Raw genomic sequence first — 25346 nt, 5'->3', positions numbered from 1 at the left:
AATCTGTTATTCTCCACCAGACTCCATTCAAAAAAACATGAATTTAATCTCAGCCTCTTTGATGTGCTGCTGCCGGTTTCTTTGTTAGCGGGTTAGTCTGATGTAAACAAAGCAGCAGCTCCCGCTTTGTCTCCATAAATCAAACTTTTCAAACTTGGACTGAGAGTCAGTTTTGATTGGAGGACAGAGAAGGTGCGATTAATGAGGCTTCATGATATCAGCGTGTATACATGTAATTGTGTGTTTACAGTAATCGTGTAGGGTAATGGCCCGGCCCGAGCCTGCCTTGTTAGCGAGCTGCTGCGCTGGAAGCTGTGAGGCTTCCTGCTGGGAAATCAGACTTTGGCCAAATAAGTGAAAGTTTTTAGGTTTCAGTCCAGATTCTGTCAGACGTGTCGAGATGTCGCTCAAACGGACGAATGAACAGGCGTTTGTATCCTCCCCGGATCTGATGAACAGAGGAGGAGGAGCAGGAACAATGGAGGCGTAACGACACTCGCAATTTAATACCAGCTCCTCTTCCTCCTCCTCCTCCCGCTTTCATCTCCTCTGCTTCTCTGTGTCGTTTGGGTGTGACGGACTGAAACAGGAGATCGCAGCACAGACCGAGGGAACTCCACACAGACACACTCGCGCACACACAGACACAGACACACACACACACACACACACACACACACACACACACACACGCGCGCGCACTAATTAGAGAGCGAGACAAAGATGAAGGCAAACTGAAACATCCTGGTGTGTGTGTGTGTGTGTGTGTGTGTGTGTGTGTGTGTGTGTGTGTGTGTGTGTGTGTGAGGCCTTTACGCCACTGCTTAATCCTGTGTCGTGTAATTCGTCCTTTATCTTTTCCGTCATTTCTTGATGGCGGATCTTGAATGTATGTATACATGTATGTATGTATGTATATATATGTATATATTGTACTATTCTTAGTTAGCGTATTGTCTGTCTTGTCTTAATGTTGGTTTAAAATGGAGCACTGTAACAAAAAATAATTTCCCCCAGGGATCAATAAAGTATTCTGATTCTGATTCTGATTCTGATTCTGAACGGTGACGACTAATTGGTTGCAAATGTGCTGAGTGGGCGGGGCTTCTTGTATTATTACAGCCACTTAACAAGATGATATGCCAGCGTTTGTTAAAGCTGGTGGGCGGAGCCTAGAGTAAAGGGGATTTCCAAGGTCACCCACACAGTGACAGTAAATGAGAAGTGTAAACGAAGACGTCCCATTGGTCTGTTTTCAAGATGTCTGGCGCTCAAAACTCGCAGGATGAGCTGTGTGTGTGTGTGTGTGTGTGTGTGTGTGTGTGTGTGTGTGTGTGTGTGTGTGTGTGTGTGTGTGTGTGTGTCTTCAGAGGTGCAGTATCAGTGTCTGGGGGTGTACCGTCATGGCAGCCTGTTTTCACACAGCATCGCTGAGCCACTCGGCGTCTTTGATTTCTTATAAAATATCAAATTGAATAGAATCAAAGTGCATCATTTTGGCCAATTTCACCTGTAATTTTACTTTTGTTGGGCTGTAAAGTTAGCGATGGTTTTAGAAATCGTTTTTATTATTTTTCTGTGTTTTGGGGAGAATGACGAGCAGCATTTCTGCACCTGAAAGATGACCGCAGTTCCTCTATCGTCCACTAGAGGCTCCAGCAGTGAGTCAGTCCCCATAGACTTCCATGTTAAAGCGAGGCGCTGCAGTCCAGCCCGTGATCGAGCAGCTCAGAGAGCTTCCTTCAGCAGTGATGTTCTCAGTCTCTGTCATCACTGTGGACAGACTACGTTGCTTCAGCTCGTTGAGCTTTGCAACATTGGTTCATGCACAGCTCTCTGAGCTCTGCACAGCAGCTCCATTCTCTCCTCCTTCAGCCGTTCTGTTGCAGATCTGCTCCTGTGCTCGGATCCCAGTCCTGCTGACTGGTCTGAGCTTCAGCTGTGGGACACACGTGCTGGTATACAGAGGAGCTCATGGTCCACTCATCATCGTGCTCACTGCTGTGTGAGCTGTTTGGTCTCGTCTGTTCCAGCAGTCTTGTGCTTTTTTCAGATGCAGCTCTGCAAACTTGAGCCACGCTGCCATGACCTTTAACCTTTAACATGCTGACCGAGGCCTGATCTGACCTCACTGTGAATTTGCTGCAACATCCACACAGACGGAGTGGACGTAGCTGTGTGTGCATTAAGAAGCAGCGTCTGATGTGAGTGATGTGGGCGGGTTCAGTAAGCCTGCAGGCGTAAACGTGCACATACGGCCTGTGATGATCACGCGACACGTCACATCATTCACAGGTGATATCGAGGATATCCATCCGCCCCGAGCAGACGGCACAAAAGAGTTAAAAATTGATGTTTTGTGTCGATGCAGGCGGACCCCACCTCCACAGTGTTTGGGTGAGAAAGTGATTCATTCCTCTGACAAATTAATTTTCTTCTTTTATTCCCAACTTTATAAAAAAGGACTTAAAACAAGGGGGGGTTCAGGGAAAACGGCCTGCGGCGCTCCTAAACACTCATGAATGCTTAACGAGGACGTGGAGACTGTGGCACTGTGGGAAACGAACACGGGACGTTTCACCAGCACGCCGTCGCTCGCATCTCGCACACAGAGCAGCGAGTTACGGCGGCAGGATGGAGAAGAAAAGACTGAAACAGACGGGGAACAAAACAAGAGGATCTGACAGTGCAGACACACACTCACACACACACACACACACACACACACACACACACACACACACACACACACACACTCAGCTGGTCAGCAGAAGGGAAATTAAGGGAGGCAGGGAGGGACAAATGAGGGCGACAGGGGTTAAAGGGAAGAATCACAGTGGAGGAATGTGATTGGCTGGATCGGCACAAAACAAAGCTGCAGGTTGTTTCAGATTCAGAGCCGCCGACCTTCGAAACACTGCCCCACCGTGCTGGTGTGTCCTTGAGCAAGGCGCTGAAGCCCCGCCCGCAGTGATCAGAGACGGCGTGCAGGAGATTTAAAGCTTTGGTTGAGCGAGCCTCCGAGCTCCTGCCGGCTCAAAACATGGACACAGCGTCCAGGCCTGAGAGAGACGCTGAAGGAGCGCCTCGTTTAAAAAGTCCAGCAGGGGGCGACACCTCTGGCTGTAATAGAAGTGGAAACTGCTCTTTTCTTCCCCTCGCTCATCACCCAGCCTTTAAAACGCCAACATTAAACCTCATCTCGAGTGTCCACCGCAGGACTTCGCTGTGAGACGCTCGTCTCAAAGTTTTCAGGGTTTTTTTGGATAGATTCTAAAAATAAAACGAGCTTTAATCCACATCAGGTCCACGCTGGTCTACACGGACACATAACAAACTGGTACCAACCCCAACCGAGACCAGCTCACACCTCCATCTTCATCTCTAAACCATCAACAGTCAGCTGGTCGAAGCTAAACTCCCAACAGCCAAAAACCCACAGATACAAAGGTTCATACGAAGGTTTTTGGAGGCTGAGGACAGGACCAGGATGTGGCTGCTGTCAGGACAAGAAACCGACTTTTTAAACAGCGTGACGTTACGAAGGAGCCATTCAGAGGCAGATATCTGATGATAAAAGCCAATCAGACGAAGAGGGGACACAGGTCTGTGACAGTGAGCTCGAATCTCAGAGGAAATGTCACAGCAACAGTTCAACATCATGATCTCACGACTCATGTTTCTCTTTATTTTATCAGGTGCTTCTTTATATATTTATCACATCTTTGTGTCAAAGTAAAAGTGCTCTTCGTTGTTGATGTGAACTCAACAGAAGAAAGGATAAATGATAAAACCAACCTCCTGCAGGATGGACGTGACTGAGGGCCGGGCGTGTCTCTCTGCTGGCCCCTCCATGTTTAGTGTGCAGTGCCGGTTTTGCCTCTGAGCCAGGGGATGGCGTGCGTTTAGTCCGGGAAGTTTTCCTTTACTGGACGCTTATCCTTGGCCTTGGGTGTGTCCGTGAGCTGGATGGGTACACGGATGCGCGGCCTCAGTTTTATGGACGACTGAGTTGATGTTGCACGGCTCCCGGAACGAGCTCCTCGCCTTCTGCTATTCCACACATCTGAGTTTTGTTGTCTTTGTGTCGTTCTTGTTCAGGAGACCTCGCACTGCACCCTGCAGGGAACAGCTGTGATTGGCTCGTGCAGGCGTGTGGTCAGGCCCTGATTTAGTTAGCGCTTCATTTGCTTTTGCATTCTGTTGGTGGAGTGGGAAATGCGCGAATCCAAAATCCCGATCGAGATTAAATTGGTGTTAATGGTGCGGCCCCAGTCTGCATGCAGCCTGCTTACAGCTGCCACACGGATAATCTGCATGTTTGTAATGTGCACTGAGGAACCGGCCAGCTCAGCCTGGCTTCCTCTGGAGAAATAACAGGTTTTAAAAGGAAAGTGCTGAACAGAGTAAACTGTATGTGTTTTGGTTCTGAGCTTCAGGCGATGAAGTTTATGTAAACTGATAAACCTCCTGAAAGAGCCCAGCGAGAGAGAGCGCCACAGAGAGGGAGGAGTGAAAGCAGATGAAAGTTTGAACTTGATGGAAGACGCTCCCGTTAATTGTCTCGAGCTCCTTCTTCTCTCTTTCAGTCTTCGTTCGTCTGATCTAAACGCCTTCGTCTTCGGCGTGTCGTGTGGAAGCGGTGACGGACTGGCTTCACCTCTCCGTACATGATGCACCTGAAGTTTACATCATCTGATGCAAAAGATTTCACACAGTAATGAACCCTAACGTCTTTGTTTCTGTGGCAACCGTGCGGCCAGAAAAAAACTCGCCTGCCACGCAGATATTTGTGCGTGCGTGTTTTGAATATCGGCGCGTGTAAATAGCGGTGAAGTGCTTATATTTCTTTACATCATCTGACATTTGAAAGTAGGAGAAGATGAACTCGCTCAACCGAACTTTGTCTGCAATCCGTCAGGATGGAAATGTGGTGATCTCCGTCAGGCTGTGGTTACATAAAGGACTGCGAGGTTCAGTAATCACATGACCCTGGATGAACAGCTTAAAACAAAAGACAATAATTAAAGGGAAAAAATCTCTGTGTGTATTCAAACCAAGCTGGAACCTCCAGTGAGCACAGACGTGGATCAGTCCCCACAGACTTTGGGTTAACTGAAGGAGATTATCTGACAACCACAGTCAGATCAGGGGAGAAAGCCTCGCCCCTCAGGGTTCCTGGGGTCTCCTTTACAGACAGGGTGAGGACCTCGGCCATTCAGACTAAAGGTGGTTCGAGTAAAGATGAGATGCCTCCATGACACCTCCTGGGTTTGGTGCTTCAGTCACGCTGTACCAAGAAGAGTCCCGGGCACAGTGGAGACATCATCTTTAAAGAGGAGTTTATTCAGCTTACCAATCAAACTGTTAGCTGATAACTTGCTCTGCTCCTTTTCCTCACCTGCTGGTGAGGTTTGAAAGGGCAGGTGGTTCGCTGTGGCTTCATCCATGTTTGATATAAAGTCTGTGGTCTTTGAGGTCAGAGGGCACCAGGACTACATATCCAGACATTGGCTAGTGTCATCAGCAGTGTCCCTGCTGTGGTTCATTGGTTACTTTCTTAGGCTAAAACTGTGCATGTGATAAAATGAACATGTTGAACACTAAAAATAAGCTCTAGGAAACTTGAATGAGCTTCAGCAGAGACTGCAGCAGCCTGATCGGGGAGATTGGTGGTTTGGCCGTGGCTCTGTTTTCTTTCCTCCCGCGGCGTGACTTTCAGGACTAAATGTTTATCCGAGGCGCTGATGTTCAGAGAGTTAAATGTGTTTTTGCTGCCTGCTGCTCTGCTCTCGTCTCCTGACAAATGGAAAGTCTGAAACAGCATGGAGCGCTCCTTATGCTCAGTTTATTATCTACCTGAACACCTCTCATCCTCCGGCTTCCCTCGCTCTCCATCTCTTCCTCTCCGGCACTCGGAAGCCTCCGTGAATTTCAGTTTGACAGCGTCGTGACGTCCGAGGCCCTCTGTCTTTTCATCTTTCTTCCCGTTTTCTCTCCCTCACAGGAGAAAACCTCATTTTCTGTGTCTGAGCTGCTCTGCTGGCCACCTCCAGGTTTCCCTCCGTCGCTTCATCTCTTTCCTCCCACTTTCAGCGGCTCTTTAACTTCGATTTTTGCCGTCTCCTGCTGTTCAGGGCAGCATTTCTTTTTTAACCGCACACCACTGTGGAGGATTTTCACCGAGATTAGCAGCTATTTCCACAGTTTCACCATCCGCCCACCATCCAGGGATACAGCATAGTACAAGATCCCAAATTATTTTTGGGTGTTGTTAATGCAAACATGCCCAGCCCACTTACCATGGTAGGACGGCAGCTGGTGTCTGTAAAGGCAGAAGGAAACCACACATACTTGCTGTCGAGATCCCGTGTCCGAGATCACGATTGATTGAGAAGTCTATTTTTGGTAAAGTTAAACAGCAAACATGAGGAAGACTCGGTTCTGTTTTCAGAGTGTTGATCCCAGTAAAGGAGTTTTTGGATGTGCCTCACACACCATCTGTCTGCTGTTTAATATCACCCCAAACAACAGCCTCCTAAATGAAAATCATTTTCTGTAGAAAAAGGTATAATGTTTATGAATGGTGGATTAACTGCAGGCTTCTCGTGGCTGTTTATTGTATATTTTAGGATAAAACCACAGGTTGTTTGACGTTTATTGGCTTTAACCTTCATAAATCCGACAGACATTTTTTTATCTCAGTGTTAGTTTTGCAACCAGCACATGGCTCTGTAGTGTGGTGGATTACACATTCGCTGAGCAAGCTCGTTCAATTCAAGGCAAGGACACAAATCCCCTCTATAGTTTGTGTCACGAAGGGCATTCGGTATAAAACTCCTGTAAACGCCAATATGCACATCTACCTGCTACAGCGACCACCACATAGACACCAACAGATTAGCCCGAAGTACCTTTGTTAGTTTTGCAACCAGCAGATTGAAAGTAATGCCAGGGTTATACTAGATGCCAACTTTAAAACAGCAACCTGCAAGACTTCTCTGCTAGGTTCAGACTCTGAAGAGTTCTCGGTTAATTTTAGACCCTGAAGAGCTTTCGGTTAATTTTAGACCCTGAAGAGCTTTCGGTTAATTTTAGACTGTGAAGAGTTTTCGGTTAATTTGAGACTCTGAAGAGTTTTCGGTTAATTTGAGACTCTGAAGAGTTTTCGGTTAATTTTAGACTGTGAAGAGTTTTCGGTTAATTTTAGACTGCGAAGAGTTCTCGGTTAATTTGAGACTCTGAAGAGTTCTCGGTTAATTTGAGACTCTGAAGAGTTCTTGGTTAATTTTAGACCCTGAAGAGCTTTCGGTTAATTTGAGACTCTGAAGAGTTTTCGGTTAATTTGAGACTCTGAAGAGTTTTCGGTTAATTTGAGACTCTGAAGAGTTTTCGGTTAATTTTAGACTGTGAAGAGTTCTCGGTTAATTTGAGACTCTGAAGAGTTTTCGGTTAATTTGAGACTCTGAAGAGTTTTCGGTTAATTTGAGACTCTGAAGAGTTCTTGGTTAATTTTAGACCCTGAAGAGCTTTCGGTTAATTTGAGACTCTGAAGAGTTCTCGGTTAATTTGAGACTCTGAAGAGTTCTCGGTTAATTTTAGACTCTGAAGAGCTTTCGGTTAATTTTAGACTCTGAAGAGTTTTCGGTTAATTTTAGACTCTGAAGAGTTTTCGGTTAATTTTAGACTCTGAAGAGTTCTCGGTTAATTTGAGACTGTGAAGAGTTTTCGGTTAATTTGAGACTCTGAAGAGTTCTCGGTTTGGTTTAGGTTTCAAAGACTTTTCTTAGGTTTTTGGTTTTGTTAGTTAATTGGTTTGTTTTTGATTTGTTTTGTTAGGATAAGATGGGTTTTGGGTTCATCTTGTCTCATTTTGACAGTCTAACAGTTTTGTAGCAGGGCCTTCGCTGATTGTCGCCTTGCTGATTGTTACATGATGACAGGAGCCCCTGGGCTCTAAAACACATCTATTTAAATGATAGCTGGTACCATCTCAGTCAGCTCTTTAAAGATTAACATCATAGACACAATGTATTCATGTTTGTATTTAGCTCGTTGTTTCAGAACAACATATATTTTATTTAGTTTTACTGAATGATGTTTGTCGGTGCGTTTGAGATTTCTCACTCTGAGCCTTTTTCGTTGAATACGAATGAGAGAGATTTGTTGCACATTTGTCCCTGTGTGCAGCTTTGATGGTTAACTGCACCTTTCATAGACCGTTATGAATATGGATGTGGTTCCATTTGACTTGACGAGGCTCGATTAAGTTTAGAGCACATGTCTGGATTGCAGAGACGCTGTCAGAGCAGCAGCTGTGATATTTCAGACTTGGCATAAGGAGGCTCTTCATTCAGTCCTCCTCAGTCTGCCGTGCGAGCTGGATCGAGTGCAGCAGTGTGATGTTAATCTTACACCTCCTGCCTGGTGGGAGTGGGACTGAAGGTCAGCCAGTCACGACTCAGCAGGGAGAGAGGAGTGCGTGCTCATGGTTTCCATACAGCTCCCACTTGTTCTGTGTGAGCGGGTTTGAAGCTGAGCCGATGGATTTGAAGGTATATGAGGAAGGCTAAGTTTAGCTTCCCATTATAACTCTCATCACTGTGATTGTCTTTATGTAGGAGAGAGCTCTCAGGAGGCTTCGGCGTGCCAAGCCTCGCTGCATATGTTTTACAGAATCCTCATATCTTTCTAAATGAATGATAATGAAAACTCGAGTTCAGTTTTATTTAAATGTGGTGCTTCACAGTGAGACAAAGACCCTGAAGCATCAGAGACAGAACCCCGATGATCAGACGAGCCTCGTTAACAGGAGTAGACCTCCAACAGAACCGAGCTCAGGGAGGGGCGGCCTTCCACTGAGGCCGCTGTGGCAGGTCAGGGGGGAAGACGAGGAGCTTATCATAGTGGACAGATATCATAGATATCGGAGCTGGAGCTGTGGTTCGAACAGCACCAAGTCCGGGAACAGGAAGAGGAAACATACAAAAGTGCAGCCGTGCACACCTCTGGGAACCAAGCTGAGCTCCTTGGTAGTTAAAGGTGCAGGTGTGAGCGGTCCTGATTACAGCGGGACCCTTACATCAGTGTCTGACAACGGAAACACTTTCATGTCCTTAGGAAATATATTAAATACATCTCAGTGACTCATTCACTCTCAGGCTTCGCTGTCAGGCCGAGGATACTCAAATCAAATCAAATCACATCACTTTTTATTGTCACATCACATGTGCAGGCACACTGGCACAGCACATGCGAGTGAAATTCTTGTGTGCGAGCCCCACAAGCAACAGAGATGTGCAAACACAACAACACAAACGAGCAAAATACAAGAATGGCCAACCTGAAACTAATAAATATATGTACAATATATAATAGTATATGCATTTCTGGATGTGTATACTAAATATTTTCCTACGTGTGTGTGTGTGTGTGTGTGTGTGTGTGTGTGTGTGTGTGTGTGTGTGTATACACATTTTTACAAATTAAATAGTAAAAAAATAAAATAAAATAATAATAATAATAATAATAATAATAATAAAATATATAAAATATACAGAGTTGAATATGTGCATCTGTAATCTGGAGCAGCAACAGATCGAACCATCAACCTCCCAGAGAACGTTGGGATTGGAGGAGATGATGGGTCTGAACAGGCCAATCACAGGCGCTGTGGTCTGCATCGCTGTGATGTGTAGTTACATTTCTCTGAACAGTTTAGTTTCACGCAGAAGCTGAAATGTTCTGCTCGTGAAACACTTCCTGTTACAGACAGAGCGCCGCGGCACATCGTGTCATAATATCTCAGGATGACGGTTAACGGCAGATTAACGCTGGTTAAAAGCAGATTAACGTTGGTTAAGAGCAGATTAACGCTGGTTAACGGCAGATTAACGCTGGTTAACGGCAGATTAACAGTGGTGTGTAACTCTGATCTCTGAAATGTTGAAAAGTCGAGACCCAGAGTTACTGTAGTGTTCCTAATAAAGTGGCAATCAGCCATAAATGTCATTTCTGATGTGAGGTTAAGATCAGTGGAGGTGTGGCCTGATGGCCTTTCCCTCACCAGCAGCCTCTGAACTCAATCGTGAACCTGTTTGACTCGGAGCCTGAATTTCCCAGCATGCTCTGCTTTCATGAACCCTGCAGTTTGAACTGGGAGACAACGGTGAAGCATTACTGGGTTTACTGGTGTTTATTTGGAGCTGCTCTCCTTCTACTATTCATGAAGTGACGGCAGCTGGAGCAGAGAGACGGATGTGAGCAGATGTGAAACGCAGGAGAGCGAGCGGCTCAGACACGACGAGAGCGAGCAAGGCCGTCCCTTTGTTCGAGCTCAGCCGCAACAATTTACATGAGAGCCAAGCCTCCTCGCAGCCGATTGGCTCACAGAGCCTCCCGCCTCATCTCGCCTCACCACCACCACCACACTACCCTCCCTCCCTCCTACACCACGCTTCAGCCAATCAGGACCTCACACACTCTGACCGGGCGAGCGAGGGGCTCCTCTGATGGAGAGAAAGTAAAAGAGGTTTTTTTTTATTTGTGGTGTATGCGAGGGGGGGGGGGGGGGGCTAATAGATGAGCTGGAAGGAGGTGCAGGGGACAGTTGTCTGTGGAGTGATTGTGCCCCCTGGTGGTGCTGCAGAGAAATAACCACACACATAAACGATCCCATCACGGGAACGTCGTTGATCCTGTAAGCTTTAAACACGAGACGACGATCCATGAGCTCTTTAATCAATCAATCAATTAATCAATCAGCAGCACCTTCACAGATGGCAGACACAACATGTCCTGATAATCAATTTAAAGTCAGTCAGAAGGTGAAACATCAAAGTTTCACATCAGTTTTAATTAAAATCTTAAGTGATCAGTATTATAGATTATATAATTAATCTATAAATAGATCATTTATAAAATATAAACTAAATAAAATGAAACCATGTAAATGAAGAAATGACTTAAAGAATAAAAACCTGAAAGAAAGAATAACGTGGAATAAACTGAGTGATTCTAACATTCAAACAAAGTGAATCAGAGAAATATTTTTGTCGTTTCATAAATCTGCAGCCCGTCTTTCCTGCGCTGCATTCGCTCTTCAGTGCACGGGGAGTGTGTGTGAGCTCGGTGACTGCGACAGGTCACGGCGCTGATCAAATGCAAACCGTTACAGCGTTCAGCGTGTTCTGCACTCAGCCTCACTGCGGTCCAGCTGTCGCTCAGGATCTGTTGTCCTCGAGCGTCCAGTGAACTCAGCGTTCAGGCGGAGGCAGCGAGAACGTCCAAGTGTTCTGGGCCACGCTGTGCCGCTCCGCCGTGCTTCAGATAAACACAAAATCAATCATGAGCTGTGCCTCCAACACACACACACACACACACACACACACGCTGCATTTGTACAGACAGTCCAGCTGTCCACACTCTATAATTGGCTCTTCTATTTGACAACAGAGTTCAGCTCAGCACTGTTGACATAACACAGCAATGAGGCTCTCTGGGCATGAGACACACACACACACACACACAGACACACACACACACACACACAGACACACACAGACACACACACACACACAGACACACACACACAGACACACACACACACAGACACACACACACAGACACACACACACACAGACACACAGACAGACACACACAGACACACACACAGACACACACACACACAGACACACACACACAGACACACACACACACAGACACACAGACAGACACACACAGACACACACACACACACACACACACAGACACACACACACACAGACAGACACACACAGACACACACACACACACACACACACAGACACACACACAGACACACACAGACACACAGACAGACACACACACACACACACACAGACACACAGACAGACACACACACACACACACACACAGACACACAGACAGACACACAGACACACACACACAGACAGACACACACACACACACACAGACACACAGACAGACACACAGACACACACACACAGACAGACACACACAGACACACACAGACACACAGACAGACACACAGACACACACACACAGACAGACACACACACACACACACAGACACACAGACAGACACACAGACACACACACACAGACAGACACACACACACACACACAGACACACAGACAGACACACACACACACACACACACAGACACACAGACACACACACAGACACACAGACACACAGACACACACACACACACAGACACACACACACACAGACAGACACACAGACACACACACACAGACAGACACACACACACACACACAGACACACACACACACACAGACACACACAGACACACACACACACACAGACACACACACACACACACACAGACACACACACACACACAGACACACACACACACAGACACACACACACAGACACACACACACACACACACACACACACACACACACAGGCTCGCAGAGCTCGGTCTGTGGGTCTGACCCTGAGGGGATATTTCCACGTCTGCGTCGATGATTCAGACGAGGTTAATAACCATTAACAAGTTAAAATCCTTTGATGTTTGTGTGTGCGCAGGTCTCCATAGGGAAGATGTACGAGGCCCAGAAGACTGTGGTCGATTAACAGGAGGCGGAGTCAGACAGAATTGACATCAGCGAGCAGATCACTGCCCCGACCTCCAAAAGCAAGAACGCCCAGCAGCTCCTCGTCTGGATTTAAACTCTTTAATGTCACTGTGAACGGGTGGGAGAGGGGAGATGCATTATGGGAGATGTAGGAGGGTAGAGGTGGAGTTTAGTGCTTGAGTTTTGTTTTCTGGGACACACCAATCAGAACGTTTGATGAGTCACGGGTCAGCGATGATGCGTTCACTGAGAAACTGAAACATTGGTAAATAAATTCACTTTAATCAGAGTTGGAGCAGATTTTCAGTTTAAAAGCCTCCAGATGAAATAAAGATGAATGAAGCGTTCGAGTGTTTGAGTCTGAATCACTGTGTGCACTGACGCTCAGCAGGTTGCTGGTTCTATGCCAGCTGTCGCAGGTGAGAGGCGGTACACCTGGACAGGTCGTCCTGCATGTCTGCAGGCTGCAGCAGGGAGGACATGCTCCACACAGAGAGGCCTCCACCTGCTGGGAGGTGATGGTGCTAACCTCTGCACCATCGCACCTCTTCAGCTGCTGCGAGGTTAATGATGCTAACACACCGCTGGAGTCTGAGCTCTGGGACGTGATTGGTCAGAGCGTCCGGCTCGCACTTCTGACAGGTGACATCATGGCAGCTGAACTCGACCCCTGTGAATCCAGATGAAACCGGCCAATGAGCATGTTTGAACACACCTGAGTCCAGCTGTGAGCTGAAGCGTGGTCAGTGGGAGGAGGAGGTGGAGCGCTGCTAATAATAGAGCCTTGTTGGTTTAAGAGTGACCCAGTTCCACAGAAACGTGGTGTGAGAGATCACGTTGCTCAATCTGAGGCCGCCGTTTCATCAGACGAGCACAGGACGCTCCGCGGCGGTTCTGCAGAGACGCCACGTGCACGAGCTGCTTCCACACACAGGACCTCAGACCCACGGCACGTTCAGCCAAAATATACACATCAGAGCCCAGCACCACCTCTGTCATCCTCCACCTCAAGCTCAGGATTCACATACTCACTCTGCTAAAGACAAAAAAGCAGCCATGATTAGCCAACCAATCACCTCTCAGCCTGAGAGAGCAAGCAGCATCAACGGCACTTCCTCTAATGACCACTAGAGGCTCCAGCAGTGGGTCAGCCCCACAGACTCCCAGGTTAAAATATACACGTTTACATCCTGATAAACTGTTTTGGTCTCTAGTGATCATTAAGGCTCAACGTTAGCATTATTAGGGGCGTCAAGGTCACATGTATTTCTGTAGCACATTTCCAGACGGACGATGCTGCACAAAGTGCTTAACAACATAAAAATGTGATTAAAAGGAAACGATATAAAACAGTGATAGGACACGAAAAGAATTAAAACAATAACTAAGACTATTAAAATAAGACCAAAATGTCTGGGTCAGTGTGTTAAAAGCCAGAGCATAAAAATGTCTCTTTAGTAGTGATTTAATAAAGTGATCAAGTGTTTGTGCAGATCTGATATTTAAAGAGAGACTGTTCCAAAGTCTGGGCCCTGCCACACAGAAGGCTCTATCACCACGAGATCTGAGATCAGTCCGAGCTGGACCTCGTGGTTTTTCCTGGAGCACGAACAGAGAGGAGCTCAGACAGGTACGAAGAGCTCGAGCGTTAAGAGACTTAAAAACAAAAAGTAAAAGTTTAAATTGTTTCCTGTAGGAGACAGAAGCGAACACTGGGGTTATAGGCTCTCTGTTTGGTGCCAGTTAGCAGGCGAGCAGCTGCATTTTAGACCATCTGAAGACGATGGATGGAGGCCTGGTCGAGACCAAAGTACAATGAATTGCAGCAGTGCAATCTGCAGGTAAGGAAAAGGTGAATGACACGTTCGCAGACGTTAGCTGGGAGGTCCGGCTTTGCCTTGGCCAGCTGTCCTAACTGAAGGAAGCAGGACTTGAAATATTTTGGATGCCAAAAAAGTCGTAAAGGTAACGTTTGAGTTTAAAGTTGAAGCCTCGTGTCCACAGGCTGCAGCAGAGGCTCATGGGTACTGTAGTGTTTGGGGCCTTGCCAGCCTGACAGACTGAGACTAAATTCTTAAATTCGCTGATTTTCCAGTGGACTCTGGCAGCAGCAGATCCAGCTTCGACTGAAACCTTCCTCCATCGCTGGGCGCCTCCGTCCGTGTTGACAGACCAAACAGATGTGCTCAGGTTGGTCAACAGCAGCAGTTCGGGAGGACCTCTGGACTTTGACCCTCGAGGCCACGGCGAGCATCAGACACTGCATGTTTGTGCAGCGTTGCTGTGTTCTCATCAGAGCGGTGAAAAAGAGCCAGCTCTGAATTTGTTCTTGGACCTTCCTCTGATATCTGAAGTGCTCTCTATCAATGGCGTATTTTAATATCTGATTTTAAATCTCCAGCCTGTAACAGTGATAATGAAAATGATGCATGCTGAGTAAATTTTCCAGCGTGCTGATGTTTAGTGAAACGTGCACAAAGCTCCAGTCTGGCTGGACATCGGGCCTCTTCAGGCAGCGGAGAGAGGAGAAAAACTCTTATTTGAACTTATCGAATGGAGTTTCTCTCCTCTGGCTGACTTCAACCTTCAGCGAGCGCCATGATAAGTTTACGGGGTCGAGGTCTGGACTGTGGAAACGCTGCTGAGTCATTCTGTCAGCGTGGGTCTGCTGCTCGACCGCCGTGTTTATATACCGAGAAGTTTATAACTATGTCTCAGTCCATCAACCTGTTTTCAGGATTTTTGTCTCACACATCAAAATCAGTGATCATTGTTTAACTATGTGAACTCAGGCCTGTGTAAGTATCCGAGTACTGACCAGTTCAAATATAAAGACAGTAAAGACGTCCTGTTACGGCAGAAGATTATCAGAATGTTATTTGTTTGAATTTCACTGCAACATAAAGCATGCAGAAAACCTTTAACACTAAAATATAGAAAATGTTGTTTTCATGTCATTTTCATGCTGGACTGAGTGAATCTCACAGGCTGCAGCACAAACACAAAAATATCAGAAGTTTGAACTCGAGTCTGCAGATGGTGCTCGGATTTATGTTCATTTCAAGACCCGCTGCTCTGGCAGAGGCTGATGCTTCAGGTTAAAATGCACTAATCACAGTTATCCTCTAGATATATGTTGGGAAAGTATTTGATAAATGAAATTAAAAGCTGACTGCATTCATTATAAACATTCAAGCTTTTTGCCATAAAAACGAGCCGCTCCAAAATCCTGCAGCTGGACTGTAACTGGGAGCAAACTGGAATCATTTCATGGAAAAAGGAAACTTTCAGAGCTGCGCACATCAACCCTGCAGTCTGACCACGCCACTGATCTGTGACACGAGGAACTGAAGCCCAGACCTGCAGCTCCGTCACGGAGAACATCTGGTTGTAGGAGGAACTGAAGCCAAACACCAGCTTCAAGTGGGATCTGAACCTCTGAGAGGAGGCCCAGAGTTACCCAGCTGAGCCGGCTCACGCCGACCGAGCCTGTCGCGCACTAATGAAGAGCTGATCTGACTCTGAAGTGTGAAACATGGCTGCGTGTTTGAGCTCAAACACAGAAAAATGACTCAGTGAAACTCTGAATCCAGACCAACAGATAAGGGGGAGTTTACTTAAGCTGAACTTGAACCTCAGACCCTCATAGCTGTGACCCTTCTCCAAACCTGCTGAGCCGCTCGCCTGTGTCCACAGCGGTGTGGAGGTCCCACTGTGGCAGTGGTGGGAACCATTACAAACTCACTTTCTAGAAACAAGAAGCTGAAAGCTGGATTTGAACCTTCAACCTCTGCTCAGAGCCTCAAACTGATCTGCTCTGATGATGACCCTGACTGAAGCAGGCGGCTCTTGATTGGTCCAATCTGTGTAGAAGAAGACTGAAATGATGCAGGCAACGCCCACTTTAATGTGAGCGCGACAGACGGTGCGTTTGAGAGTCTGAACCGCCTCCTGCAGCTAATTTCCCTCGGGATGAATAAAGTATTCTGATTCTGATTCTGATTCTGATGGAGAAGCTTCTCTGGACGATCTGCACACAAACACACACAACACAAAACTAACACACATGGAAACAGAAATAACGGCCTCAACAAAGGTTGTTGGGTCCAAATAAAGCACGATGAAACATTTATGTATGAAAGAAACTCTAAATGCAACCAAAGCACAAAAGTCCTGCTGAAATAAATCAGGATGAATCTCACACTGAAGAAAAACAGAAAGACTTCGGCTTCCAGCGTCACTTTTATTTGTTTCAAAGGACACATCGAGTAAAACGACAAAACTTGACATCCTGAACATGAGCAGCTTCATTTTTAATCAGGTCACAAAAATCAAACAGTTTCATTACACTGTGACGTCACACCAAGCCCAAGCGTGACAGAAAATGCACTCAGCAGTTAATCCATCTATTCTTCAAATCAAGAGCTGGAGTCCAAGAGCGGATAGTTGGGTTACCTGTAAAAACTGTCAGCAGTTTAAAGCGTCCTCTGAGAGAAACATCTGGAACTGTCTCTAAACACATCAAAGGCTCAGTGTCAGAGGTCGGTTTAAAAAAAGGCACTAAAGGTTTAAAACCAAGGAAACAGAGGTGAGGCGTGCTGGGCCTGCAGCCTGAGACTAACTCAGCTTCACTGATCTGAGCACGGGACAGAGAGAGACAGGTGCCCAGCAGCTGGTTTACGCAGGGGTGGAGAGGTTTTACGCAGAGATGGAGAGGTTTACGCAGAGATGGAGAGGTTTTACGCAGAGATGGAGAGGTTTATGCACGGCTCAGGGGACGTGGAAGGCGGCGCTGACAAAGGGCGCGTGGCCGGGCACGCAGCGGTACCTGACGGTGTAGTTCTGCCCCTCGTTGTTGTCCCAGAACTCCCCCTCCTCGCACTTCAGGTAAACGGCGAGGTGCACGGCGGAGCCGGGGTCTGCGAGGGGCGGGATGTACACGGTGAAGGCGAAGCGCTCCCCCACCAAACCCGGCTCGTTCGCAGCCACGGGCACCGCTTGCGCGTCCATGTGGGACAGCCAGCCGTTGAAGGTGTACCTCACTCCGACCTCCTTGCCGGCGCAGCCGCTCAAGACCCGCACGTGCCCCCGCACGTCCAGCTGCGTGGCGGCGAGCCTCTCTAGGCAGACCCGGTGCCGCTGGACTCTCCGCTCCGTGTCCCGGAGCTCCGAGAGGTCCGCGCGCAGGCCGGCGGCGAAGCTGTGGCACAGGCTGCTCAGGAGGTCGTGCTGCTCCAGGGGGAAGCTCCTGTGCCGGGACAGGACCTTGCTGGGGATCTGCGGCTCTTCCAGGGAGTTGAAGTGCTTCACTCGGGCCAGGCTCAGCCCCATGGAGTCCGCGAACTTCACGCGCTTCCTGCCCTCCTCCGCTCCGTGGGGTCCGTTCAGCAGCGCCGGGTACGCCGGCAGGGACTTTGCTCTCCTCCGGTCCCGAATGAACCTCTCCAGCTGAGACGCGTCCAGCTCGTCGTCCAGGTCTTCCTCATCCGCCCCCTCCTCCTCCTCCTCCTGCTTCATTCCGTTCTCCGTGGGCTCTCCGCCGGCGTGGATCTGAGGGGGTGAGCGGGACATGGGTGCCCGGCAGCCAGGCGGCCTGTGAGCTGCGGGCGGGTCCGGAGTCCGGCAGCTTGTATAGAGCTCCCCGCCCCCTGTGACAGCAGAGCGCGTGCAGTCCTCGGGGCGTAGCAGCTGTCACAGAGACGGGCGCGACGTCACGTAACAGACCGTCAACCTTCACCTGTTTGTGCACAAAGAACAAAACAACAACACAGACCCTCTGACGCGCGAGGCTCCGCCCACAAACACCTTATCCAGCAGTCTCTGGACACACACACATACCTGTCTGACGTCATGTGGCTCAGTCAGCAGTAGGGTAGGGGTGGGTTTTTATAATCGATTCATCGATTAAAATCGATTCTGGCTTGGATAACGTAAAATCGATTCATTAAAATCCTGAATCGATTTTTTTAATATAAATTTATTTTGCCCGAAATGCCAGAATCTCTGGTGACATCTGGGTCATTCCTACTATTCGGTGCCATTTCAGTGTGATCACTCTTCATCAAAAAATACAAAATTTTGAATTATTTTAACATTTCATCTAAAAGAGGGATTTTCAACCTATAAGAAAAATGTATTGGTCCAGCTAAGGATATTATATTATAATATTTTTTAAAATCAAAGTCTTTACCATGACGTGCCAAATGTCCACCCTGTTACAGGACATTCAATTTTCTATTAATAACTGTTTTGAATGCACAGTTATAGTAATATTTACATTTTCTAAAAGCTACAATGTCCCTTTTTAAAATCTGCAAGGAAATTTCAAGGAAGTATTTTAAACAAGCATTATATTGAAAGAAGACAGGTTCAGTTTTAAGACACAGTGTAATTTCAAAAGATTGTTTTTAGATTCAAAGGGAATATTAAAAAAAAATTGGCTCCATTTTTAAGTAACTTAATTTTGCTGATTCATTCCCTCCCAATAACCAAAGAGACATGCATTATGTTTGTTGATTTGATTTAATTAACAAAAGAAACACACAGGTAACAGGGTGGACAGAGGAGAAACAGGGTGGACATAACATCAGTGACAAAAAATACCACCTTAAAGAAACTTCAAAAATCTACATGTAGCAGACATTCATCGTTTCTCAGATTTTCTCTCAGTTGTCTGTAGGCTCTATACTGCCATCGGATATTAAAGACGTGCCGCCTAAATCTGAGTAGTCCGTCATGAAATTCCCCTGCAAGTGCATCCTCTGTTGTCATGACAGTTGTCTTCACTGTAATTGTTGACTTTTTACCAGATACCTCTCCATCATTTAATTTTTCATTCTCTTCTAGAGACCACTTGGTAAAGGCTATCTCTGTGTTGTTAGGAGGTCTCAAGAGTGTGTGTGTTGTACTGAAACAGTCTTTGCACTCACCATATGCACAGACTTTGGATTTAGCATCACACATTGTTGCATCTACCATCTCTTCAATGTGTTTTGTTGCTGACAGACCTTGGACATACAGGGCATTGGCCATGAACTGTAAGTTCTCATGTGTCCTGCACTGACAGGTTTCACGATCAGCTTCTGTGGGCACCACAACCCAAAATGGTCTTAAGGTGCAGAAACAAGAATATGAGACCTGATGCTCAGTTTCTGAAAGAAACTTATGGTGCAGATTCTTCAGTGAATCAGTTAGCAAACGTTTCTGTTTTTTTATTTTCTTTTGAGTTAGTTTGCTTTCGTCCTGTTGTCATCCGACTGACGTCATCTCTTAAGAAGAAGGCCTTTATTTTCTGCTTGCAATCAACTGGTAATCTATTGCTTTCCTTTCTTTCAAAGGTTATGAGCCCTCCATCTTGTCTTTGACCACGCTTTTTTGAAAAGCCTAGAGCTGTCTGTGCAGCCCTCTGTAGCCTGTATTTCTTTATAATTTTTCCTATTGTCGTTTTTGCAATAATTTGCCTCTCTCGTTCCTTTTTGGTGTTTTTGTATTTATTCCTGATTTCCTCAATGATTGATTCCTGCAGTAATAGTCTTTTCCTAATTGTGTTGCTAACTGTTTCATGACGCAGCAGTGCATCCACTTTAGAACGTGGGGATTTTTTTTCCCCACCCAAACGCTGGCACCTCTTCTTGTATTTTTCTTTTTTTCTCTTTTCCTTTTCCAACAAGGCCTTTAGCTCTTTAATTTCATTCTTGAGTCTCCTTCTTCCCTGTCTAATATTCCTTCGTCCAACAATGTATTGCCTACAACACAGGAAATATTGTCACAATTATTATATATATATGTTTAGATAAATGTTTAGATACAGTATAAGATAGACGTTGGATATTATATGTTTATAATGTATTAGGCAGGTAGACTCACACACACACACACACACACTCACTCTCTCTCTCTCTCTCTCTCTCTCTCTCTTTTTAGGGCAAAATCACGTTTTATCATTCAAATACAAAATCTACCTAATCAGCAAAGCATTGAACTGTCAACTCTTCTTCTAACCTTGAGGGTCCTGGTTGCGGGGCATTTTCTGGCTCTAGGGAATATTCTGGACTTAGGGGAGGAGTATTCATAGCCTCAAATTCTGTCCTGCCTTTGGCACTAGCCCTCTGCTTTCTTTTCCTTTCTCGCCACTGCTTTCTCTGTGCTCTCTTCTGTCGTTCACTGAGATCTGCCACTTTCTTTTTTTCCCCCTTCCTCTCTGTCCTTTCTCCACTTCTCTTTCTCTTTATTGAGATATATCTGTCTTCTCTCAGGGTCAGCATCACGACGTGCTCGGTAGCGCCGCTGCTTCTCCGCAGCAGACATTGGTGCCATTCCCTGAAAAATGTATACTATTCAAAATCTTCTAAAAGTATATATATACAGGTTAATAATAATTACCAATACACACTTGTATAAATAACCCTAAACACTAAACTTCTATCATCTTACGTCCCCCCTGTTACCATGTGTCCCCCCTGTTACAGTGCATAGCAATAACAGGGGTGACGGTATCAGGGGGGAGATTTTATGCTAAACTTAGCCATTACTACTAGTATGATGAACAACAAGCTAGTACATGGTGACCACTAAGAACCATTTTTAACATGTTTATTAGCCATATTATAAAAATTACAAAAAAAAAATTGTTTCCACTATTAATAAGTGTAACAGGTTGGACGTGTTATGCTTTGCCACATTACAAAATCTTGCTAAAACATTGAAAAAAGGGTTGATTAAAGAGTGGTACTTACTCGTCTTCTTCTTGAAAGTTTTCCCTCCAAAATATGTTACATCCGGGAGTGTCATGTGACTAAAAGAATAATCAGGTGATGTGTTCTATGGAATTCTTATCAGAGTAACAGGGGTGACAGTTGATTCAGGGACACAACATTTTTTAAAGATTTTAAGTATTAACCATGCATTAATAATAAAAAAGAACATTTGATGAGGAACATTAGAAATAAGCCAATCCAGAAATGATGAAAAATCTAGATTTTTTTTTTTTTTTTAAGTTATATTTGTAACTGAAGTCGAGCAAGCATGACTGGGGACATAGTACTTTAGTGACTTGTGCTAAAATAAAAGTAATTTACTTTTAATGTATTTATCCTGTGTATATATCAATGTGTTCTATGGTAGAGGGGGGTTAAACATACAAGAAAATGGTTTAGAAATAAGCATTAGACAAGTTTTACACTAAATATACCATATTATGTCATTAGGACTCAAATGGCGCCGAATAGTAAGAATGACCCATCTCACAAAATTTCAAGAACCACCAAACAGTTAAGACAGTAAATGAGAGCAGGTACACGGATTCTGCACATAGACTTAAACACACAGCGCGACCCGCGGATCAGAATCAGTGAGATGTCGCCTTTCTCACCCGACAGCAAGGACACGGTCGGGGCTGAAAGCCGACAGCTCGCTGATTCTGATCTGTCGGCGGGTCCAAGCTTTGTGTTCACGCCCTTTATGCGCCGATTCTAAAGCTGTTAGTTTGATCTCTCTCCAAACAATATTGACCGAACCAGCAGCAAAAGAAGATTCACATAAACATCGTCATGAATTCACTCTGACTTTTACTGTTTTGCTTCCACCGCGATGCACAGCTCTCTCTCTCTCTCCCTCCCTCTCTCTCCCTCTCTCTGTACTTCAAGAACAGTTTCGCTTTCTTCATTATTCGCTTGCTTGTTACGCACAAGTCTACTGTTGTTTACAGGCTGTCAGCCGCTGTTTTTTTCCCTTTTACATTCTTCCGAAAAGAAAACCTCATTTCTGCTGTTCAATACTGAACAAATTTAAACTTTTTAAAATGATTCAAAATGCAAAACGCTTAGCCGTGTCTCTAATAAAACCGCTGTAACGTCAGAGGTAATGTTCATATGTTGATTAATGGTTTTCTTTCGTTTTTGATGTACTGCAGAATATTTTTATAAAATCCCAGAACAGGAAAATCACCTTCATGTTTTTCTGTGTTTTATCTTCAGCTACTTTGACACAAAGGCATCTGCTGTGACGCTCACACCTGTGATAAAGTCTTGCGTGTGTCAGCTTCCTTTTTATTGATACAAAAATATGTAAATGTACTGATCTGAATTATAATATTTCTGACTGTCAAAATATCCCAGATTTAAATCGAATCGAATCGAATTAAATCGAATTAAATCGAATCGGAATTGAATCGATTCTAGAAATCAGTGACGATACCCAGCCCTAGTCAGCAGCACTGTTACATAACAGTTGTGAGCGTGCGCAGAGGATATTATTGGACCACAGGCAGACCTCAGAGGTTCGTGGAAGTGGTGGAGGTCACGATGAGTGGGGCAGCTCTCTGGGGCAGAGCGGGTCATCATCACTTGGCAGGTCGATGATTCGATCCTCCGCTCTGAACCCTGGATGTGTGTGAGCGTTACAGGCACAGGGGAAAAGCCGGTGGGAGGTGAGGAACACCTGACCGGTCATTTCTTCATTAGCTGTGTGTCCTGATCGAACCCTCTGAGCTCTGAGGCAGATCCTGGTGTGATGGTGCTGCTCCAGCAGAACTCTGGCTGGTGCCGGAGGTTCGGTCTCCAAACGAACCAATCACAGTTGCCGGAAGGCTGAGGTCACCTGACCAGGGACAGAAAAAACAGTGGAGTTGCCTGAATCCTCTGTGGCGGCCAGTTGTGGCCCCAGAGCCACATGTTTGACACCATAAAGTTTAAAAGAGGTGAAAGCTGCTCGATGAGGTCACGGAGAGCTGAAGTCCAGCCAGTCCCGCTCTGTTATGTAACGACGCTCCACGTGACTCCACAGCTGCGTCATCCAGACGGCCAAAACAAACACGTGACATCATCACCACCATCATCCTGACATCATCCCATCGTTACCTTATTAGGAAGAGCAAACATGGAGGATTTAACCTCGTGTTTAGCTTCGCCACAAATCTCTCTGATCATTTCCACAGGCTGCAGGAGGAGGAGCCTGTGGAAGTGATCACGTCTGTTTCTATAGCATTACACGCTTCGATTGACATTAGACGGTCAGATCATTAACTGGATCTTTCTGTGTTCAGATGAGCTCCTGAGGGTTTTTAATGCTCTGAGCCTCTTTACCTCACAGGAGGTCACCAGGTCATCCTGCAGCTCTGCAGAAACGCTGACAAAGCCAGGGCTCGGTTCCCGCTTGGGATGAGGTTAACGGGGTCAGGTGGGGGCTCGAGGCTGAGTGTCCAGTTTGGTGTGCTGTGGACTGGGTGGCAGAGACAGCAGAGGTCCTGTTGTTCATCACAGAGTCATCAGTTCCTTCATATTTCAGAGTTAGAGTGACAGTAAGCTTAAGATCAACCATAGTTTAAGAACAGACAGTATTTATGAATGGATGAGAGATTTTAAAGAGAGGTATGAAGATGACACAAGAACTGATCAGAGGAACAGGTCTGATGGAGAGATGGACCCACATCATGCTCAGTGTGTAGAAGGAGGTCCAATAGTGAGAGTCTGCAGCCATCTGTGAAGCACGACGGAGGCTCTGTCATGGCTTCACTCGAGTCTACACGCTGCCGGGGCAGTAAACGCTCACCTGGATAGAAACTCTGTCCGAGCCCGGACCTCAGCATGACTGTGGGATCATCCTCACAGAGAACAGAACAACAGAAACATCCAAAGAAGAGCTCCGAGTGTCCTTCCAGAGGCCCGGAGATCCTCACAGCTCAGAGGTCAGACGGAGCTGCAGACTCTTCTCCTGTCAGGATGTTTAGAAACTTTAAATAATGCTTCAGTTTTCGGATCAACTCAGGTAAACAGATTCAGAACGACTTCCTCACAGCTGCACAGGTTAGTGATGTGTCGGTCGCGAACGAAACGGCTCTTAGAGCCGGATCTTTGACGTGAACGACGCGAGCCGGCTCCTTATCGCGAGCCGTGGTTTTTTTTTTCTTTCTCTCTCTCTCTCTCTCTCGCACTTTTTTTCCCGCTTCACTCCCCACGCGAGCCTTGTGCTTTACACTGGGCAGAGGGGGGAGGGGCGGTAGTTACACTGAGTAGCACAGGAACAGAGCGGAGAGAGAGAGAGAGCCAGGGACAACAACGTCACATTAGAAAGGTATAGTAATCATCCACAACTATTTTCAGTAGCAGATGATGAAAGATTCAGAAAGTTTATTCATGCAGGCCCATATGACAGAGAATGTGCATGTTCTTTTTGTTTTCATAGTTTAATTTATATTTAATTGTGTTGTGGTTTGCAGTGTTTTGTGTTGTTTCACTTTAAATTTGTTGAATAGGAAAAAGCTGAAAATGTAAATAGTTAAAAGTTGAACTGTGACTAGTTGGTTTTTGTATTATATGATTTATTTATTACATTTTATGTGGAGTGAATAAATAAAAGTATATTTACGGTGGCCCCTAGAGACAAAGCACATACAAACTCAAAACACGTACAAAAGACAACAGAAGTGCTCCAGGATGCTAGGGGGCAGTGGTGAGCTTTTGTTACCTCATGGCTACACAAGCCAGCAAGTACCAATGACCGGATATGGTGTGTGGTAATAACAGGTAAATGAACTTTTGCTTAATTGCTTAATTAAAGCAACAAAACAACCTGAAGAGCCGGTTGGGAGCCGAAATAGCCGGCTCTATTTAGTGAGTCGAGTCGAAAGAGTCGGTTCTCTAAAAAGAGCCGGAAATCCCATCACTAGTACAGGTGTATTTAGCGCTGTGACATACTCCCCCACGTTTTCCCGACTGCAG

General features: G+C 46.0%; 2 protein-coding genes and 1 pseudogene across 3 annotated transcripts in view; 1 reads left to right on the top strand and 2 right to left on the bottom strand.

Annotated features, from left to right (window-relative positions):
- The window catches only part of lyrm4b (LYR motif containing 4), a 56746-nt gene extending 43769 nt beyond the window's left edge, over positions 1–12977 (top strand). The window contains exon 3 of the mRNA XM_086305607.1: positions 12581–12977. Within this exon, the coding sequence (XP_086161733.1) occupies positions 12581–12628 (48 nt within the window). The 3' untranslated portion in view covers positions 12629–12977. The remainder of the gene's footprint in view (positions 1–12580) is intronic.
- Positions 12978–16853: 3876 nt separating this feature from the next.
- Positions 16854–18318, bottom strand: LOC147321572 (protein phosphatase 1 regulatory subunit 3G-like). Its single transcript, XM_086305597.1, has one exon. The coding sequence runs from the start codon at positions 18199–18201 to the stop codon at positions 17401–17403; it is 801 nt and encodes a 266-aa protein (XP_086161723.1). The 5' UTR covers positions 18202–18318; the 3' UTR covers positions 16854–17400.
- A 336-nt stretch (positions 18319–18654) lies between these two features.
- On the bottom strand, positions 18655–22413 carry LOC147321571 (uncharacterized; annotated as a pseudogene). Its single transcript, XR_015130987.1, has 2 exons — positions 20632–22413; positions 18655–20375 (listed from the first exon to the last, which is right to left on the bottom strand). The product of XR_015130987.1 is annotated as an uncharacterized LOC147321571 (transcript).
- Between the last annotated feature and the right edge of the window lie 2933 nt (positions 22414–25346).

This window comes from Aulonocara sp. 'chitande type north' Nkhata Bay, linkage group LG9 (genome assembly GCF_057382095.1).
Source record: "Aulonocara sp. 'chitande type north' Nkhata Bay isolate Kocher_YH1m ecotype deep benthic linkage group LG9, A_spYH_male_GT1.1, whole genome shotgun sequence".
Classification (NCBI taxonomy): domain Eukaryota; kingdom Metazoa; phylum Chordata; class Actinopteri; order Cichliformes; family Cichlidae; genus Aulonocara; species Aulonocara sp. 'chitande type north' Nkhata Bay.
The sequence above is the reverse complement of the archived record's forward strand: the minus strand, read 5'-3'. Positions and strand labels throughout refer to the sequence as shown.

Bases quoted from the DNA above. Each gene is read 5' to 3' on its own strand.
- LOC147321572 (XM_086305597.1), bottom strand. From the start codon at position 18,201: ATGTCCCGCTCACCCCCTCAGATCCACGCCGGCGGAGAGCCCACGGAG.